Raw genomic sequence first — 22,490 nt, 5'->3', positions numbered from 1 at the left:
TTATTACTTGATTTCCTTGGTAGCCAGAGAGCCATGTGCAGCTTGGGGATGTACATTTTTAGGTACCACTTTATATTAAGGTCACTTAATAAAACGTTTATAAATAGTTGGTAAAGAGTTTACTTGCCATTTATTAATCATTATTCCTATGTTTGTAAATGTCAATAAGCAATCTTTAAATAGTAATTTACGCATTTATGAACACTATTTTAAATGATTTATTAAGGATTTATAAGATAATGAATAAGGTTTTTGATCATTGTAGGTTCACAATTTGTGTAAATGATCAATTAATAATAATGTATTACTAATGTACTTATAAACCAGTTATAAAGGAGTTATTGTCAACTCATAAGATTAATACTAAGGCATTTGTTAATGGTTGATTAATGGTTTGACCATATGCATATTTATTAATATATTTCTATATGTCATGAATGGGATATTTAATACTTGTGAATGAGTGCATTTGTAAATGTGAGTAAATGCACTTACTAATACATCAGTTGATGATTAATGTAGCACCTTATAAACCATTTACTGATTATTTTAGAGAAATATGGCCTTGTGTCTTGTCATTCTGTTACCAAAAACCCACACATCTTTAAGATATTTTCTTATTTCACAGAAGTAATAGTAAAGGTAGACCTACCAGTTAGTTATGGTGTTTTAACTGATAAGAATTTGGTTTCTGAATTATTAAGTGATTCAAATTCAGAATTCTGTTGCCAAATTGGTAACTGAATGACTGCAACTGAATTGGCTACAATGGGGAATCATAGTAGTGACAAGCCACAGTTGGGTCACCTGCTACTGTCCTCCCATCTACTGGCATACTGTTATGTTTAGCTCATAACTGTTTTCTTTCTCTTTCGGTCATCTGGTGGTCAATGGGAAAACCATTTGGACAACCCCTAACTCTCTCACTCCCTCGCTCTGTCTTCTCTATATCCAGTTAATGTTACCTCTCCCGGCTCATGGGTATTACTGACACATACCCATAAGCCCCCTCTCTTTCCATTTACTGTAACCAGCATCCTTACCCCTGAGCCCCGACCGACACCCTGGACATCCATGAACATTGAAAAGTAGTTGAACTTCAGTTCGCCCTGGCCTTGATTTTGAAAGTACATAGGCGTAGTTTTTGGGTCCGGTCCGGACCGGCCATGATTTGGCCTAAACATAGACGTCCATGATTGGTTCAGATTTGGTCCAGTCCAGACGGTAGAGTAGTACAGTAGAGCACATTAGAGTAGAAGAGAGTAGTATAATGTACTGTTTTGCACTATACTGTACTGTACTGAACTCTACTTTACTGTTCTGTTACTCTACTGTACTGTACCGTATTCTACTCTACTCTACTGTGATGTACTGTGATACCCAAACTTGAAACATACACGTCTGTGATTGGTTCAGGTTTGGTCCAACCAAATTTTGTCTTGTTTGGGGGTGGAGATTATTCAAATAATAGCCAGTGTGTAGGATAATACCCAAATATGCAAAGAAGGATATTGCACCATAAAGAGAATGACATTCATATCCATAATTATGCATTTCCAAAGGATAATATGTGAGTGATATAATATGTAGGAGTGACCCTCCAAGTTGGTTAGAATGATAAAAATTGCGATTATTTTCTGAGCCAGCCTTATATAAACAGGTGTGTGCCTTTCGAAATCATGTTCAATCAATTGAATTTACCACAGGTGGACTCCAATCATGTTGTAGAAACATCTCAAGGAGGATCAATGTAAACAGGATGCACCTGAGCTCATTTTCGAGTCTCATAGCAAAGGGTCTGAACACTTATGTAAACATATACACGCCTGCTGCCGCACTTCCCCCCTGGCGCTCGAGGGTGCCAGGCTCTCCAGCATTGCGCACTCCTGCCGCCATCATTACGCACACCTGCTTTTCCCCATCATGCACATCAGCATATAATTGGAATCACCTGGACTCAATCACCTGTTTATTACCTCACCTATATTTGTCAGTTCCCCATCTCTGTTCCCCGCTGCTGCATTTATTGTCATATGTCCTTGTATACCCGTGTGCTGACGTTGTGCCTCTTTTGTTTCATCTCTGTTCCTTATTAAATGTTGACTCCCCGTACCTGCTTCTCATCTCTGGCGTTGGTCCTTAGACAGTGTTACATTACAGCCTTATGTTTTTCATTCCTGTTTTTTATTTAGTATAAATTAGCAAGAAATTCTGAAAACAAGTTTTCGCTTTGTCATTATGGGGTATTGTGTGCAGATTGATGAAGGATTTTTTTAAATTTTGGAATAAGGCTGTAATGTAACAAAATGTGGAAAAAGTCAAGGGGTCTAAATACTCTCTGAATGCACTGTATATAATGTCCCACAGTTGACAGTGGATGTCAGAGCAAAAACCAAGCCGTGTGTCACCACTTCCGCCGAAGTCAGCTCCTCTCCTTGTTCGGGCGACGTTCGGCGATCGACGTCACCGGCTTTCTAGCCATCGCCTCTCCATTTTTCTATTATCCATTTGTCTTGTCTGGTTTCCATACACACCTGGTTTTCATTTCCCCAATCCATCTACTTGTATTTAACCCTCTGTTTCCCATCATGTTTTGTGTGTAATTGTTTCATGGTTTTCGTGGTGTTTGATTTACGTGCTTTACTTTGGTTATGTTCTGTGGTTTTGAGCACATTTTGATTTATGTAGTGCTCTCGTATTTTGGAACTATAATAAAGTGCGCTTGGTTACATTTCGCTTCTCTCCTGCACCTGACTTCGCCTATCATTCACCCGATTATTGACACCATGAGGTCGAAGGTGTCACACCCTGATCTGTTTCAGGTCAGGGTGAAACACAGATCAGGGTGTGACACCTTCGACCTCATGGCTTGGTTTTTGCACAAATACAGGTGAAACAGATCAGGGTGTGACAACAGGACAACAACCCTAAGCACACAGCCAAGACAATGCAGGAGTGACATTCTCTGAATGTCCTTGAGTGGCCCAGCCAGAGCCCGGACTTGAAGGCGATCGAACATCTCTGGATAGACCTGAAAAAGGCTGCGCAGCGCTCCCCATCCAACCTGACAGAGCTTGAGAGGACTGAGTAAAGTGTCTGACTACAGTACTTATGTTAATGTAATATTAACGTTTTTTATTTTTAATACATTTGCAAAACATTTTTAAAAACTGTTTTACTTTGTCATTATGAGGTATTGTGTGTAGATGGATGTGGGGGAAAAAAACTATTGAATACATTTTAGAATAAGGCTGTAACGTAACAAAATGTGGAAAAAGTAAAATGGTCTGAATATTTTCCGAATGCACTGTATACATAATATTCTATAACTTCCTTTCACCTCAAAAATGTGGATTAGGTTGTGTAGATCTGAAGGAAAAAAATATAATTGAATACATTTTTTTATTACATTTTAAGGCAGAAAAATGTGAAAAGGGGGGTGTAGCCTTTCTATAGGCACTGTTCTATGTCATCACCTCCCTTATTTAATGTGAGAAATGTATATGAGAACTTACGGATGGGTTGGCATTTAAATCAAAGTCTGACTCCCTAGTGATGAGATTATGTTATATAGGTTATGCAAGCCTAATAACCTTGTCAATGCAGTACACAGGGTAAAAAAATAGGATTACTTGAAAAGGTTTTCTAAGAGCTGTCGACAACAATAAAATAACTTAACTGATCTGAAATTGAGATCATTTAGATTTTCTCCCTCACATAAATGTAATATCAAATACCATGAATTTATTCCTGAAATGATGGTCTGTGCCACCAGTTGTGACAATAGACAGATTATTATTTTATTCTCAATTGCTATCCATGTCTTGAGACCTGACCTTTTTTATGTCAACATCTAACATTTGTTCACCTTGTGGCCATAAGCACTGAAAGGGCATTTTGAGTAGTGTAACTAGGTGGGAAAAAAGTAATATTTCACCTATGTTAGCATTCTGTCATAAAGAGCACAACTAAAAAATGTACTATAGTAAGTGCCTATTAAGTGCCAAATGAAGTAACAGGGTGGACCATAGCAGTGTTGAGGATTTCATCTTAAATCAGCCATAAAGCCCCATGTGACAGGGGGAATGGAAGCTTGTTGTGTGCAACAGGGAGGGGCAATTGAATGCAAGTTTCACTCCAAAATTAAATTGTGAAAACCTTTCTAGCCTATCTATCTATGTGTAACAGAGTTGATGTGTTATGCTCGACCCGCTCAGTTTTCCACCACAAAATGGCCACACTATGATTTGACTATTATACGTTCAATGTTTCTTTAGAATTTTTTTGGGGAAAAGGACCTGTTAAAAAACATATTAAAACGAGAGTTAAGAGTCTATTGACGCAACCGTCAGTTTAAACTAGAGATAGCAGGTATTTTGCATGGACTGCGTCTCAATCGACTGCATATGCATATGTCGGCCTTCCGCATCTGCGGAGGAAGGTGGCCTAGCTACAATGTTGTTCGTCAGACCATGAGACATCCCAAAAATCAGTCTTCTCACAAAAACATTGGTAGTTTCCCCCACAAGTGTCATGGGACTCACCTGAAGGTAACCCATACAAACAAATGGAAGTAGTTTTGTGCCAACAAAATAAGGGGTTAAATATGTGTCCAAAAAACTGAAATATTTCCTGAGCTTTCTCCTAGAATATAGGACTGACATTTCAAAACCTTATTCCTTATGATCAATTTGTTGACTGTCTTTTTTGCCGTTTATGAATGTGCTATTCAATGCGTTTGTATGGGCTGTAGTAGTAAAGGCCAAATTCAATATTTTATCAAATGATTTGTCAATATATTTTTATACCTAAAAGGGTCCTAAAATTAAAAATCAAATAGCTAAAGGATCCATGGTATGGATCCTTTACCATCTTAAAACAATTTCATGTTAGCTTAGACCCTCAACTACAAAATACTAGTCTTCTCCCATTCTTTTAACCATTACCCCCCTGTAGCTCAGTTGGTAGAGCATGGTGTTTGCAACGCCAGGGTTGTGGGTTCGATTCCCACGGGGGGCCAGCACAGAAGAAAACAAATATATGAAATGTATGCATTCACTACTGTAAGTCGCTCTGGATAAGAGTGTCTGCTAAATGACTAAAATGTCAAATGTAAAATGACAGTAAGGTGTATCAACAACAATAAATACAAATAAAATAAGATAATAGATACAAAACAAAAACCTAAAGAACATAAATCAATCAACTCTAATTAGCACATGTAGGACAGTATGCAAGTGTGTGTGCATGGACTTTGCAGATGCATTTCTCACATGTGCAGCACATAGTATTTGTGTAACAGTCCTTCTTTGAGGGGCAGAATTGGCATCTCCTCCTCTTGCCTGCTGCAGCCTCAGGTGGATTAGGACAAGATTCAGCCACCTGAACAGCTTTCACAAGCACTGCAGAATGTGTGTGGTTACAAGTGCCTTTCCCAGCTGCTCCAGGAACACCCTCTTGTTCTGCTTATCAGGCATCCAGGCATCCATATCACAAAGGCATTGTATGAGGACACATCAATGATGTTATGGAAGATGACCAGTGGGCAGTCATCCTCCTGCAGCTGTAAGTTTCAATCACCTTGTCCAGGTTGTCCACGCCTCCTTTGTTGTGGTTGTAGTCCAGGATGATGGCTGGCTTCCTACGATCACTGATCTCAGCCGTTTTGTGCAGTGTGCTCAGGAGGACCACATTCTTGTTCCTCTTTGGGAGGTAAGAAACTAGAGTGGTGGTGAAGGCAAACTTTGATGAGAAGGCCTCTCCCCCTTGTTGCAAGGGAGAGCTCAGGCTTCTTCTTTCTAACTGTGCCTTCCTCTTCAGGAGCTGCTGGCTGAGTTTATAAGAGGTGAAGAAATTGTCACACGTGACATTGTGCCCCCTCAGTCCATCTGTCACATCAAGCACAACCCACATCCCCTGGTTCTTCTCCGGGCCTCCACTGGTCAGCTTCGCTGTGTAGACTTGCATCTCCAGGTGTAGCTGGATTGTGCGTCACAGGCCACCCATATCTTGATGCCATACTTTGTTGGCTTGCTGGGCATATACTGTTAGAAAGGACAGCAACCTTTTGACAAAAGAGATTACTATCAGTAATTAGTATCAGCATCACAGCAGTACATAATAAAATTAACAGTGAAAATCACTTACATTGCAGATATGAAAATAAATATGTACCTCTGAATGGAACCAGTTGCTCATCCACTTTTACTTCAGTCCCAGGGTTGTAGAGGTATGGCAGACGCTCCACCCACTTCTCCCAGACCTCTCTTATGGCCACCAGTTTGTCTCTAACACGTCTTGACTCACGGTTATCAAATCGTAGCATTCTTCAGAAAGTGTGAATGACTTTCAGTGGCATCGTGGCACTGAAAATCGCCCTTCCTCTCTGCATCCCAGAGACTACATGTAGCCTCGCCTCGGGACCTATTCACACCCGCTAAGATTAGCAGCCCTATGTAGGCACGCAGGTCAATCTCATCCATCCTTTTCCAGTTGTCTCCATATTTACAGAAACCCTCCAAATCTGTCATCTCCAGGATGATTTTTTCAATGGCTGGTGTGATGAACATGTAAAATGTTGAGGCGATGTCCTGGGCATTGGCAACTGCATGTCTTGTGGGCCCTGGGGTCATGCTTATGACATTTTGTGCTGCCATCTTGCCCTGGTTGTCATATGGTTACTAGGACAATGTTGCTGCTCTATGACAAAAATGTCTCTCTTTCAGCTTAGGGGATTTCTTCTTCATCTGGAGATGATGCATCGTGCTCTGGGTTGTATTCTTCCCCATCTTCTTCTTCAGATACCTCCTCCTCTTCTAAATCATTGTTCTCTTGTTCCTCCTGGACATCTGAAAAAATCAGATCTATAACCTGTTGGGCACTGAAACGTGCACTCATGGCTTCAGCAAAGAGAGAACTGGGGGGACTGTGATCTGCAGCACCTTTATAGCCTCTGACTGCATTCTCCATTAGTAAACAACGCTTTCAAGAAATGTTTATTTTGTCTGTGAACTTGAGTCATGTGTGGGGTTGTGGAGGGGAGATGCTGCACATGCACACGTTCAATCAGTAGCGCACATAATCTCAATTTGTCATTGTGTGTGTGTGTGTCTTTGTGGTTTTTGTGGTGTGTAAATGATTTTATAACTGCCAGGTCAAAAATGACCCTAAGACAATGTTTGTACCCTGGTGGTGTTCAGCTTTCATGGAAATATGAACAAAGGCGATGTTTCACTTTTTCTAATGTTGGGGTCACTCTAGGAAAAGCCATCAAATTTCAAGTTGAAAAAATAACATTTAGGTGGTTTTATCCTAGGGTTAAAATTCAATATTTGTGCACAATTTCTACTTAAAATATTAAAGGGATGCAAAAGGCACTCATTTCGTGGAATGACCCTTCTCTTGAGCATATCAAGTGGATGGGATGTAACTGTATGTAGGTTTATTTGGTTTGTGTACTCTATTATCTATCCTTGGTGTGAACGTCTCCATTTACTTTACATATGTTGATTTATATAACCTAATTGCAAGGGCTTTTTCAACCCTTCAGTGGTGCAATTTTTACTTTCAAAGTGTGTTGTATGATGACCCACAAACGGCAAATGGCAACTATCTGGATGACTATTTTAAAAGTAATAAAGGGTGTTTGTGGTTTTCCAGATAGATATGAGCATTACACAATACAGCTAGTCATCCAGTCTGGAGGCGTGTAATGCATTTAGTTATGAATTGCCTCTCGCTCCCATCCTGCTTTTACAAGGACATCTGTCCACAGGTATAATGTGATGTTCAGAGATAAGGGGATGCTCTCTAAGTAACGTTTATTCACTCACTTCCAGTCATTTGACATGCTCGATGGTAGAAACTCATGCAGGCACATATCAAAACAAGGCTTTAGCCTAACTAATGTTATGTATATACCCATTAAAACAGATAGCATCTGTCACTCTTTGTCCTGTCTTTGCTTTGCCTTGCAACACGACAGCTTGGAGGAGGCGAGGAAAACATACAAATTCCTGTATTTCTTGCAGTCTTTAGTGGATATGTATTTTATATAATGAGTTTTTGCCACATCTTCACAACTTTTAAAAATAGAAATAGCAGAGGCATGTTTCTCAACAGTTTAAACCAGGCCATGTCATTATTCTGTTAAACTGAATGTAACCTAGCAACAGCTCCCAAAGTGGATGCATTTTTATTCCCCAGTCTAGGTCCTCTAAACTCAAACCTGTTCATCACCACATCACCAATGATAGCAGTGCTGTGTGATTGTTAACTGCATACTAATTTAAATCAGATTTACTGCAATATAAATCTATACAATATGTAATGTATGCAAAGAGGGAAGGATGAAAAGCAAGAGCGGTCTTAAACGAAGTGGACTCAGTCGTACATACAGTCGATCAAGTGAAAACAGGTGAGGTATATAGAGGCATTAGGGCAGACTGATTGAGAATGGAATGCCTGCATTGCCCTTCCAGTAGACTGAGGCTGGTGACAGATGACTGCCAGGCATGGATCACTGCAACTGGTTTAGGGAACAGAACTGAAAAAGAATTACATGTTTCGAGGAACAGAATCAGAACCGGGAACGAAAGTGATCTATACTGTTCCAGAAAATAACTGTTATTTTAAAAGTTTGGGAACTGGTAAATAAAGGTCTTTTACATTCTGGGCATTTTTTTCCCATGTAAACAACTAGCTATATCTTGCCTGCTCCAAGGCGTGTTGCTCTATCCGCACTGTGAAGTAATTTAATGTCGAGCTAAATGTAAAAAAAATCTATACTAAACAAAAATATAAATGCAACATGCAACAATTACAAATATTTGACTGAGTTACAGTTCATATAAGGAAGTCAGTCAATTGAAATAAATTCATTAGGCCCAATCTATGGATTTCACATGACTGGGATTACAGATATGCATCTGTTGGTCACAGATACCTTAAAAAAAGGTAGGGGGCATGGATCAGAAAACCAGTCATTATCTGGTGTGACTACCATTTACCCCATGCCAAGCGACACATCTCCTTCACATAGATTCATTGTGGCCTGTAGAATGTGGTTCCACTCCTCTTCAATGGCTGTGCAAAGTTGCTGGATATTGGCAGGAACTGGAACACGCTGTCATACAGTATGATCCAGAGCATCCCAAACATGCTCAATGTCTGGTGAGTATACAGGCATTGGAAGAACTGGGACATTTTCAGTTTCCAGGAATTCTTTACAGATCCTTGCGGCATGAGGCTATGCACTATCATGTTGAAATATGAGCTGATGGCGGGGGATGAATGGCACGACAATTTAACCATTATTTAACTTGGCAAGTCAGTTAAGAACACATTTTTACAATGACGGCCTACCCCGGCCAAACCCTAACCCGGACAAGACTGGGCCATGAGACTCCTAATCATGGCCGGTTGTGATACAGCCCGGGATCGAACCAGGGTCTGTAGTGACACCTCTAGCACTGAGATGCAGTGCCTTAGACCGCTGTGCCACTCTGGAGCACTAATGGACTCAGGATCTGGTCACGGTATCTTGGTGCATTCATAGTGCCATCAATAAAATGCAATTGTGTTTGTTGTCCATAGTCTATGGCTGCCCATACCATAACCCCACCGCCACCATGGGGCACTTTGTTCGCAACATTGACATCACCAAACCTCTCACACACACAATGCCATACACACAGTCAGCGGTTGTGAGGCCGGTTGGACGTACTGCCAAATTCTCTAAAACAATGTTGGAGGCGGCTTATGGTAGAGAAATTAACATAAAATGATCTGGCAACAGCTCTCGTAGACATTCCTGCAGTCAGCATGCCAATTGCTCACTTCCTCAAAACTTGAGACATCTCTGGCATTGTGTTGTGTGACAAAACTGCTCATTTTAAAGTGGCCTTTAGTGTCCCAAGCACAACATGCACCTGTGTAATGATCATGCTGTTTAATCAGCTTCTTAATATGTGACACCTGTCAGGTGGATGGATTATCTTGGCAAAGGATAAATGCTCACTAACAGGGATGTAAACTAATTTGTGAACAAAATCGGAGAAAAATACGCTTTTTGGGCGTATGGAACATTTCAGGGATCTTTGATTTCAGCTCATGAAACATGGGACCAACACTTTACATGTTGCGTTTATGTTTATGTTCGAACCGATTCAGAACTTTATTTTGCTGGTTGGAACAGTGGAATGGAACGGAAAAAAAAGAATGGTTCTGTTCAAAACAAAACAATTGGAAAATAATTTAGGTTCCAACCCCTGCAGCCCCTCTTAGAGAACACAGACAAGTTACACCCCAAAACATCTTCTCACGGCCATGGCCAGAACACGTAGGTAAAGCAGCGTTTTTGAAAATGTTTTATTGGCTTTGATACTCTGATTGGTTAGAAATGATCCAATCGCTGATGACTTTGAATTGTGGTGACATCATTTTGACGCCACCACAAATGACTTCAACAATGGCAGTCTCAGCCTGAAGTATGTAGCGAACATAGAGCAGCGGAAGAATTCAGTTTGATTCGTCAAACTAATCCTGACATGACTCTAACATCAATGATTTGGACCTAATGGGCATCAGTTTGGACTTTGTACCCTGCTGCAATGAAAGGGAAGATATCCTGAAAATATATCCACTCCATATCCTGATGGTCAGGGTACACGGGTCATGCTTTAATTGTTCAGTAGCTTCAGCGTAATGTGAACAAATAGGCTACTGCTTCACATATTATTTGAATGCTGTGGATGTAATTTTAGACATTGACTACATTGTTATTTACGATAGCTTTGAGTAATGCATGCATGTCACCCCATGCATACAGGAAAGTGCATCAGCCACTGTGTGGGTTGCATCACCACCATAAGAAGCACTCTAAGCTCTGTAACCATTGGCTCTGCCTTTGGCATACATACTTGTTTACTTTCCTAAATGGCAAAACTATGTTTAGCAAACACATTTGTTAGAAGCTTGAGATTTTAGAAGTATTACTGAGAGTTGAATTAAGAATGCTTGGGATTGAAATTGGATTTAATTGTGTGATTGCACTTCATTTTCCAAAACTTTTCTGTATTTCTTCCTCTTCTCTTAAGTGGGGCAGCTGTAATCTGGGATATGGATTTGCTGTCACCTGACTTCACTGATACAGAACATCCCTTCCTGGTCTTGACTGCTTCCTCTTGCTTACTTGATGGATGGCTGCCATTACATGCACAAAAACGACTTCCTCAAAAACAAATAGATATGCAACACACTAACTGCATTACCACTGCTCAATGAAGTTATCTGGCTTTTTAGAGGGCACTTTCATTAAATGCTCTTATAGAGGAACCCTGTCTCTGTATTGTATAGCGTCTCCTGTGGGATAGCTGACAGTGTTGTTGGCATAGAGTAATGCATTTGCAATTTATATAGCTTTACATAGCTTTTCCACCAGCAGCTCAAAATGCTTCACATTGTATGGGAAAACTCACCTCATCCACTATCAATGTGTAGCACCCACCTGATTGATGCCTGTGCAGGCATTTCTGTCCCAGAGCTCATCATCACACATCAGCCTTCACAGCGGAGAGGTGAGGAGCGATGCATGCCAATTAATGAGGTGATATGAGGGCTAGATTGGGAATGTAGCCAGGACACTTGCAATAAGTGCAATAGATCCCATCGTCAGGAGGACCTCGGTTTAACATGTCATCCCAAATGACGGGACCAGTGAAAATGATGACGTCAATGTGTCGGACGCCAGTAATAGCAACACAGTTGTTTAATGAAGGGAGAGGGTGTCTGCTTAGCCCATTCATAGATGCTAACTAACTTTAGAACCTATTGATAAAGGTATCTTCTTCATCGCTTGCGGTACCGTTTTGGACACATAAGGAACGTATCTGTCATATCAGCGAGAATACATTTTCAAAAAACAAAAGGTTCAATTACTACACACCGATATGGCAGTGTTCCCACACTGCCATAACTCCATGTTACAGCGCTTGTTTACGGAAGACAGACAAAAAACAGAGGCGACCACCTGTGCTATTTAGCTATCTAGCGAGCTCAGTACACCTATGTGTCAGCATAACTGGGGAGGAAGTGTAGTTCGTCAACTGGAGGCACACACAGCATATGGATGCAAATCTCCGACAGTAAGTGTATTTTGTATTTGAAAGATCATTTTTTTGCTGATATGAAAGCCATATGTTTTGAAAAACGTATCTTAAGCGATGATTATTGACGTTACTAAACGTTAAAACACAGTGTCAGAATTGTAGTTCACATGGAGCCAAGCGTGGTTGAAGCTAACCACTCTGAACTCTGGGGAAAAAGCTGAATTCTGCCTAGAGTTTCAGAGAGCTAGTGTCTGCTCTGCTGTGGTGTGATTGGATCAGTGAGAAGCAGGGCCCACATATCGAGCCTCAGGAGGCATAGACAGCATTTGCATAGCAATTAAAACTCTATTTCTGGGTGATTTCCATTTGACTACATTACATTTCCTTTTTAAAGGTTGATTTATTATACAGTACTCTACTTTAATGAGCCTTCCTCTTCCCACCTCTTTCTTCTTCCGTTTTGTTTTCTGTCATCTGAAGTCCATTTGGTTTGTGGTTTCTCCTGCCTGGTCTCTCCTCAGACTCTAGTGGCTAAAGGCAGTGGTTATTAGCAGAGCGCTACTGTTATCTCCCTCTTAACCAGGTGACATTGTCTGCATCACTGATCAGAAATCCTCATTATTGTGTCTGAAGTTTCCGTCTAACCTGTGGTCGATTGCAATCATATTGCTGATTCATTTAATAATCAAATACAGTACATTATAATGTAATCCAAACATCCAAGTGAAATTATTGCGTCGTTACACACAAGTAACTGCATTTCCACCAAAGAGTTTTCATTCAGGCATTGTTCAGACTCTCACTAAAGGGTCAAGCTAGAATTGCAGAATACAGTACGTAGCTACAACGATGGTGTGGTATGCTGAGTGTCTCAAGCTTGGTCTCCACTGTGCAGACATGCCTGACTAGACCCCTCCCTAAAGGCAGGGCTTGGTCTCCACTGTGCAGACATGCCTGACTAGACCCCTCCCTAAAGGCAGGGCTTGGTCTCCATTGTGCAGACATGCCTGACTAGACCCCTCCCCCCTCCCTAAAGGCAGGGCTTGGTCTCCACTGTGCAGACATGCCTGACTAGACCCCTCCCCCCTCCCTAAAGGCAGGGCTTGGTCTCCACTGTGCAGACATGCCTGACTAGACCCCTCCCCCCTCCCTAAAGGCAGGGCTTGGTCTCCACTGTGCAGACATGCCTGACTAGACCCCTCCCCCCTCCCTAAAGGCAGGGCTTGGTCTCCGCTGTGCAGACATGCCTGACTAGGAAGGGGTCTAAAGGCAGGGCTTGATCAAAAGCATTTGGGTCTGCTGCTCTGATCCTCAGTGAGGCCAGGCCGTGATTGCCTTCTTCCTTTCTCTTGGTGTACAGTATGACGGAACCGCCCAGAAGAGCTTGGCGTCTGTGTGATCTCACAGGAACTCTCTACGGCATAAGCCGGGAACACAACATTGGAGGAGAGAAAGTAACGCTCTGTGTATGTGAGGTGACCCAACTCTGATTGTTCATTACAGGCTAACATCTGATTAGCCACAGTGCCCGTATTGTTCACGAGATAATATGACACTAGCCATGATGACCCAGTTGGAACACAAGTCTCCGATTCTGTATCAGAGTACACAACAACCTCCTGTTGACCTGCCTTGCTCCCCAACCACTTCTCACAACTACTGGCCCATCGAGAGAGTTGTTGGCCTCGGAGAAGACTGGATGAACAAATCATTCAAAGATGAGAGCAAGTGGGTTGAGTCATCAGTGTTCCGTGCCACAGCAGTGGGCTCTTGTACATTGATGCACCACTTGCACATTCATTAACATTTGCAGCTGTCATGGAAACCCGAGAGCGAACCCTTTAGAATTAATTGAAAAGGGTAAGGCCAGGACCTTTTTCATTGCTACTTATGCTGTATTATGAATAGCTTAATCTCAGCAATCTTTAATTGACGATGATGATTATATTGAATTTTGGGTGAAACATCTGAGTGGAGGGTTGAGATGCACACCTGGCTCAGTATCATATAGATAATGTATTTATTTATGTGTTGTCCTATGCAGGTAGTTATGCACAATATATGTGGGTGTGCGTGCGCCTGTATACATTCGTGCCCATTATTCATACCTTATTCATGTGGCAGATATTCTGTGATGTGACTCTAAAATGGATCTTAGGGACAAGATGTCTATTTCATCATAATTAACCCTTTATCTCAAGGGAGAGGATGCACACACACTACAGATCTAGGTTGCCGTTTCTTCTTAATTAACGGCAGCCCAAACCACAGTGTTACATCAATGGAAAAGATCTCAGACCTACCGTAATGTAATGTACATTATTAAGGGCAGTGTATAAGGATAAACACTATACATTTCCAGTTACCCACAGCATTGGTTCTCGTTTCCATACATTTTCCATTACAAAATATAATAATGTATAATTAATTTAAAAAATAATCCCCTTGCTCATCCTTTCCTTGCCTTATTCCTTCTTGAACATAAACAGGTTTAAATGTGACCGACCCGCTCGATCTTATGTAGCAAAATTTGAAATTATATTTTTTTACATTGGATAAAAGTAAAGACTCAGAGCTAGTAAATGGTATATCATACACTACAGTTGAGGAACAATGGGAAAGTAATTCTGGTTTGAAAGTTGATAAACGTGTAACCTCACTTTTGAGAAAATGGCCCTTGGATGTTTTGGTACACCTACTGGAGAGCGCTTCTTTGTCTACACCCCTTCAGCATCGTTCACACCCTCTTAAGCCTTAGCCCCACCCATCTTTTTAAGGATTCACATGTGAGGCCATGTACTGTACTAACCAACCAAAGATTTCAAGACTAAAGGTTGGTTTATACTACATTTATGGACAGTTGTTGCAGTGACATCATGAACATTCTATTGTCATCCGACATCAAACTTGTCATTATGAAAAAGTATAAACACAAAAACTACAGGCTGCAGCAGCCAGCAGCAGCCTGGTGTTTCAAAATATCATAACTAGTGTATTTTAACACCAATAAAGCCACCTGTTAAAAAATGTCATTAGTATATGTCAATCTAGCAAACCAGGCTACTAAAAGCAACTTTCTAAACAATGTTTTGGTTCGTTTCTAGCTTGTTAACTAACTAGCTAAATGTTAAGTTAGCTGGCTAGCCAGTTCAAATAATGATCATATAGCTGACAACGTCTTCACTTTAGCTCATTTGTTTTCATTATTACAGGAAAATTAACTCACAACAAAATCAGTATTTACAAGTTAATGTCGAGCAAATTACAGAAAATTGCTTACAGTTGTGAGTGTGACGAAATAAAAGCAGGGCATTCTACCGGATAATTTTTTCACTTGGACACTGTCTCATTGGCCTAACATTATATCCTAATTTGACTTTGGTGCAGGTCATGTTGTTCACATTATGGTCTCTAGTAAACACATACTATGATTTCATTTGATAAACTTTATTTGTCACATGCACAGGATACAGACGGTGTAGTGAAATGGTTACTTGCATAGTGGAGTCTTTTGTTTAGACATGTAGCTAGCTAGCTAAACAATGAACCATAATCCCAACTCATAACATTACTACCCTGCATGAATCTGCAGGTAGCTAACCAACCAGGTTCAATGTTAGCTACCTAGCTAACATTAGGCTACAACTAGCAATGTAAATGGCTCTGAGAAACAAATAATATTACTACACAGATCATACACGTAATATAACGTTAGCTAGCAAGCCAGCAAGCTAACATTAGCTAGCTAGCTAACAGTATGTTTTAACTTTAAATGAAAACGACTTTGACAAAATTAGGAACGTATAATATCTGAAAATGTAGCTAGCTAGACTATCTTACCCGTATACATGGATGGACGCTTCTCCCTCTCTGTCACGGATGCCATGGTTGCCCTTAGTTTGAAGATGTAATCCGGAGACAAGTGTTTTTTTTACAACAGCCTTCTGTGTTCTCTTTTCGACTCCCTCTGCATATTTGCAATTAAACGCCATAATTTTCTCCATCTCCTTAGCTATCATACTCTTAATTCCACCAAGCATTCCACTGATTTCAAAACTGGGTCTTCCAGAAAGTGGAGAGCAACACTTTTGTAGTTCTACTATGTGATATCTTTCAAAAAAGCAGCATTAGAAAGGAAATTACATACACATACTGACCAGCTCATGTTATAGACAGAAGCGTGCTACAAACTCATCTCTCTGCATGTTCAGCCTTTATCTCAGCCAATCATGGCTAGCGGAAAGGTTCCTGTCTTTTTCGGTGGCTAAACCAACTATTCGTATTTACAGATGGCATACAAGTTTGTTATTAAGGCACGTGAAAGTTCACATGTTCAGAAGGCATTTCTGCCCAAAAATGAATTTAGATTTCTTTTAAAAGTTTATGTTCAAATGGCTTTCCTGTGAAGTAGTGACGCGCGACATACACCTAGTTTCCTAAAACGAGTCACAAATGTCAAACTGCTGCAAAAGCTAATGTAAACCTGTCTGTCCCTCTGTGTCTCCTCCTCAACAGAGCCCAGCCAGGCCAAGTGTTTCTATGGAAGAAAACTCAATCACTGTTCATTTACAATTAATGGGCTTTGACAGGAAAACAGCTGCTGTGATTCATCGACTAGATTCCTCCTCGCCACAAGAACCACACCATGTGATGAATGGTAGCACCTTCTCATTTCATTCACTTTTTGTTGCTGGTTGAGACCAGCAATGATATGTATTGTAGCTAGTGCTACAGTACAGCTTTTGTCTAACCTATCAAATCCCTGGTTGCCGAACACACTGTATTTGACTCAATGACTGACATTGAGAGTTAAGTGTCAAATGGGGGTGTTGTGCTAATCGACATTTGAATTAAAACAGATCTCCTTTTAGATCTTACCCTGCCAACTCTGCCTCAAAGTACAGTCTTACAGTACACAACCATAATCAATGCCCTTCACATGTTTTAGAGGATACGACAACGCAGATATGAATAGACTGCACTATCATCATCCCTGCTTTTCAAATCAGACGTCCTGCTAGTTAACCAAAAACATTGTTGAAGCCACTGTGCATTAAGCTAATTACCCATCTTCCCCCACTCCCTCAGTCCCCCGCTCTCCAACCCTCCACCATTTCACCCCTTATTAGATAGGGCTGTGGGCTCACTGGCCTGCTCTTAGCACACAGATGTTAGCAGCAGGCTTTATCCCTATTGGCAGCTCTTTGCCTGGGAGTTGCTTGTTAGAGGTTTCTGGTGATAAGGGGCCCTCTGTTTAACAATGAGAGCTCTAATTCATTGTTCCAGTGCTGTCAATACATGTTAAAGGTCAGTGTATGGTTGAGTCCAATACTTTGATGGCCAAATGCAAGTGTCTCATCTGCTTCTTTATCGTATTGTAACACATGTTGGAGGTCTAGACAATACCAATATTGGAATAGGCTATTGATTTCCATGGTTATTGTTGCAATCCAATTTCCCCCGTGCCTTCTGAAAAAGGGCATCTTAACCATTCCAGTCTATAGCCATAAACGTTTGGGTGTCTTCTTTACCATCAATCCCCCTTGCATTTACATAATGGCTGTTGTTATTGCCTCTGCTGGGTTTCCAGCCCCTGTGACTCAACCAGAGTCTGATAGCCCATTGGTATTATTCTTATGGTTACGTATTTTACTTCTCTACGGTCTTTCTCTCTGCGTTGTTGGGACAGGCCATGTAAGTAAGCATTTCACTGTTAGTCTACAATCTGTTGTTTAGGAAGCATGTGTCGAATACAATTTGTTTTGAGTACAATAGGCCTTTATCACTGAGTCTCTCTCATGTCACATATAGAAATGATACAACTATAGCCCCCCCCTCCCCCGACATTGAAGTCTTGGCAAGCACAGCGAGACGCGTTAATTACCGCCAGCGGAACATCCGCTCTGAGCTGAATTACAGTTTCATGAATTAGAGAGAAACCCGGCCTCCCTCTGATGGTGTCCACAGGGTCCCACTCACCAATCCTCCAATCACCCAATCCCACACTCTCATATCATATAGGAGGGACAGAAGAGGGGTTGGAGCAATTAAGGCGCCCGCAATGTCATGTAAAATGTATAAATCATCTGGGCGCCTGGCAAGCTAATATTTCTGACAGGCAGTGAGACGTTTCTGCTGCCATGAAATATGCACAGTGCGTGCAGGTGATTAGTCATTCCTGGGGCAAGGCTGGGTGTAATAGAGTTGCAATAGTGTGTGCGCAGTGGAGGAGAGGATAGGGAGTTAGGGGAGTGAGTGGGGAAACCTGATGCTTGAGCAGGGTCCATAAATGTAGGTCTATATTGACCTCAATTAACACTCAATAATCTTCTGGTGTTTTCAAGTAATATTTGTTTGTTAGAAGCCTTTACATTGCACATAGTATTTAAAAAAACGTATTTTATACTGTAGAGTATACGCAACAAAATAGCCTAACCTGCAAGACCATATTACTTTATGTGGTAATACTGTGTGCATGAAGAAAAAAAAACTATAATTTTAAGAAAGTTGCAGCTGAACTAACCTAAGTCAGACTGTGAAAGCCATTTTTTAAATGGAAATACTACATTTAATTTGCAAGCACTTTTATGTCAAACACTGAGTCCAATGAGTTTCCCAAAAAATTGAGTTTTTACATAATAATAATTACATTTGTCCTATTTCACACATGTACAAGTGTGTATTATTCATATATGTGTGAATTGGAAAGTCGTTTTTTTGCATAACTCACTCCCCCTGAGACACCCTCGGAGAGTGGGGTCACAGCCAGAGATCAGCCATTATTGATGGCAATCCTGGAGCAATTAGGGTGAAGTGCCTTGCTCAAGGGCACACACAGATTTTCCACCTAGTCGTCTCGGGGATTCGAACCAGCGACCTTTTTGGTTACCGCCCCAACGCTCTTAACCGCTAGGCTACGTGCCGCCCATACATAGTAGCAGTATACAACAGGAAAATAAATAGTATTGCAAAAAAATATTGCAGTTAGGCATGTATCGAAGTATTTACAGCATGGCTTCTGCCTCCAAAGACTCGTCTGCTTTCTCTTCCTTAGTGATTTGTGCCCATCAACATGGAGGTATCTCTGTGTAAGCAGGTTCTGTCGGAGAGCTGCAAGCCTGTGCACTTGATCTCCCTGACGAAACACAAAAGCATGTTGTCGTAGGGTTACAACAAAGCTCCACATTTCAGGTGTGTGGTATGTGTTAAAAAATATTGTGCCATGAGGACACATCAGTTCTCCCTTGAGATAATAGGACCACCAAGATACTGTATTAGAGTGCAGTTGCACTTTAATGTATATAGACCATCACCTTACTTTATAAGTGAGCTGCAGTGTCTATACTATGCGACTTCCACAGATCAATTCAATGTGATGTAGAATACATGTATACAGGTTGAATGTATGGATGAGTGACAGCTTTAAAAGCACTTTTATCCACCCTCTTTATACTCGACAGGAGCTGCCAAATGTGACTGATAGTGTGGTAAATGTAGCTGGACATAAAGCAGCCCACTCCACAACTCACTTTTAACCGAGCAGAGAGCATGCCCTGTAAACGAACAGTATGCCCTTGATACAGGTAATATTTAGTGCATGTTGGTCTGACCTCTCAAAGGATGTGTCTTGCCCTGGTAAAACTCACACACCATTTTTAGACATCTGAAGAACAAAATATTCAGTTGAGTATGGAACGACTTAAGAGAGTTCCCAGTTTTTCTTTGTCAAAATGAGAGAATGACTTGACCGTTACAAGACTATTTTCCATATCATAACCCTCTTATGTTACAACCCATGAATTGAGTCAACCATATGGCCAGGTTCTGTCCATCCTGATAGTCCCATAATTTTGGCCTGCAAACTCCATTGTTAAATTGCCCCCAAGTGAACCACTCCCCCAGCGCAGTCAATCCTGTAGTGCAGGGGCTGGGGCCAGGGCAAGGCTACAAGTGGTGGTTCTTGGAGAGGTATGCGATGAGCGCTACAGCCAGGCCCACATATATGCCTGTCCCGATGGTGATTGACAGCACAGCCAGGAAGAGGGCACGTCTGGAGCTGGAGCTGGCCAAGTGGAAGTCCCCCTTAGACACTGCCTTGTTTGTCTGAGAGAGAGAGAGAGAGAGAGAGAGACAAGGGGGGAGAGATAGACAGAATGACTCAATAGGAGGAAATGAAACAGTCGATTGGCCCATTTCCAGTGAGATGTCTGGGGGATCTTGTGGGGTCTCTCAGCAAAACATGGCAACACACAAAGGTTAATAATGAAATCACCTGTGACTCATCCCACCAATAGGGCCTGTAGCCTTTTGAAGTGCACAAGATGTTACCAAGATTAAAGAGGGATATTCTGATTAATACATTTCTGTCTCAACAACCTAGAAGTAGTCCTTATCATTTCATCTACACTGAACAGATCTTCCCTGACCCACTTCTCTGTGAACTATTAGCCCCTATTACCTTGCTGAGGATCATTCTGATGTGTTATGTAGAGGGGAGGTGGAGTTGGATTGTTAGCAAGCAGACCTTGATCTTTTATCTTCAGCATTGTTAATTGTGCACATTTGAACTCCGAGACATTTATTAATGAACCAGTCCTCATTTAAAGATTCCAGACGAAGTTCATCACAAGGTGGGTAGGGGCTGAAAGCCGATTACGCCACCGCTGCTTGGCCCAAGGTTTCAAAGAACTGTTCTGTGGTCACTGGAGGGTAAGGACAGGAGATGAGAGGATTGTGATGTTTTTATCTTGTTATTTTCTAATGTTCAGACAGGTGCATAACATGGAGACTAAATTTTTATGTACAGTGAACACAATGTAACAGCGAAATAACGAAGGGCTCTATTCAATCTATAAAGCGTTACAGATTCTGCGATAGAAAAGTACAAGTAATTTCCAATTGAGCCAAAATATGGAGTGTTTACCGTGAATGCAGTCTCCGCTGAAGCAGAAACATTGCTTTTAAATTTCAAATCACGCTGTAATGCTGAATTTCCGCGATGCGGATCGAATAGAGTCCTAATTACATTTTTTTATAAGAATTTCCACCACAACTACTGTCTCTACCGCTGTTGTTTGTCAAATGTTTTGTTACTTCTCAAATACCTTTCCAATTTAATGGCACTAAGAATTTGCCTAATTATATGATACTGAGTGGAGATATTAGATTCATTTCTAAATCTTTTTTTGGGGGGGGGGATCTACAACCCTTATGAAGCTTGCAATATCTTTGTTCATATACAGTGCAGTATAAAACTGCTTCTCACTGAAGAAACAAACCTCCTCTGCTGCTGCAGGAAAAGAGTGAGTCAGAGGAAGTGAAATGGTTCCTTGGAAGTTGTGGGAACGTACGTTTTTGGTTTCCCAAAAACAACGAAGCAATAAGTGTCCTGACCAGTAAAATGTAAAGTTTTTTTTAAACGTTCTGAGAACGGAAGTGAAAATTTTGTCTGTTCTGGGAAAGTTACTTTTTAGGTTGCAGGGAGGTTCTGATAATGTTTTACTATGATTCCTTGAAAGTTTTATTAATGTTCTGAGAACGGAAATTAAATAACTTTCTGAGAACACTGCTAGCTTAGTTTTGGTTAACTGTTTTGAACTCCAAGCACAGATAGGAAACATGGAAATGAATTTGCTTAAGCATTAAACATGCAAACACTTATTTACTTTTGTGGCAGAGCGTCAGTGAGAGTCAAACCTATGATATTTTGATCTCTAGCCATGGAATTAGTCCAATGCACCACCAGGATGGAGCTGTTTTTCTAAACTCATACAAAGCTGTTCATTTTCGTCTATTCAAACAGATGAAATTCCAAAGGAAACAAGAACTTATTAAGATCACAGATAGAGTAGAGTGTTCTTGATGCTGAAAACCGAATGTATGTTTTTAAATAATGTTCTTAGAACGTTCTCTGAATGTTACTAAAGTTTGCTTGTGGTTTTTATGGAAAGTTTTCTTAACATTCTCTGTACAATTTGAGAACTTTAATTTAAATAGAACCATAAGGAAACATTACACTGAATTACTGAAATTCCCACAGAAGAACGTTGTTTCTTAATGTTCTCTGAACTATTTGAGAACATTCCCAATGTTAAACCAGTCGGAGAACCTCCCTCGAACATTACCAAAATTGTATGAAATGTAACCATGTTTGAACTTTTAGGAAACGTTCTGTTAGAGTAATGAAATACCAAGAAAGTAACGTTATTTTGTCAAGTTCCTTAAACGTGCTGAGAATTTTCCAAAACCAAGCAACTATCCTGCACCGTTCCCAGAACGTTGCGGGAAGGTTGTATGCAAAATAACCATAGAACAACCACTCTCACCAAGCTCTAAGAAACATATGGTTCTCAGCATGTTATGTGCTTGCTGGAATGTCATTCT

At 40.9% G+C, this 22,490-nt stretch overlaps 1 protein-coding gene across 3 annotated transcripts in view; it reads right to left on the bottom strand.

The window, feature by feature from the left end:
- Positions 1-15,538: 15,538 nt before the first annotated feature.
- LOC106605956 (synapse differentiation-inducing gene protein 1) overlaps positions 15,539-22,490 on the bottom strand; it is a 42,558-nt gene continuing 35,606 nt past the window's right edge. For all 3 annotated transcript variants that reach the window (XM_045720246.1, XM_014201980.2, XM_045720238.1), the window contains one exon: positions 15,539-20,210. In XM_045720246.1, the coding sequence (XP_045576202.1) occupies positions 20,052-20,210 (159 nt within the window). In that variant the 3' untranslated portion in view covers positions 15,539-20,051. The remainder of the gene's footprint in view (positions 20,211-22,490) is intronic.

This window comes from Salmo salar, chromosome ssa01 (genome assembly GCF_905237065.1).
Source record: "Salmo salar chromosome ssa01, Ssal_v3.1, whole genome shotgun sequence".
In the NCBI taxonomy this organism is placed as follows: Eukaryota; Metazoa; Chordata; class Actinopteri; order Salmoniformes; family Salmonidae; genus Salmo; species Salmo salar.
This window is presented reverse-complemented; position numbering and strand designations above follow the sequence as displayed.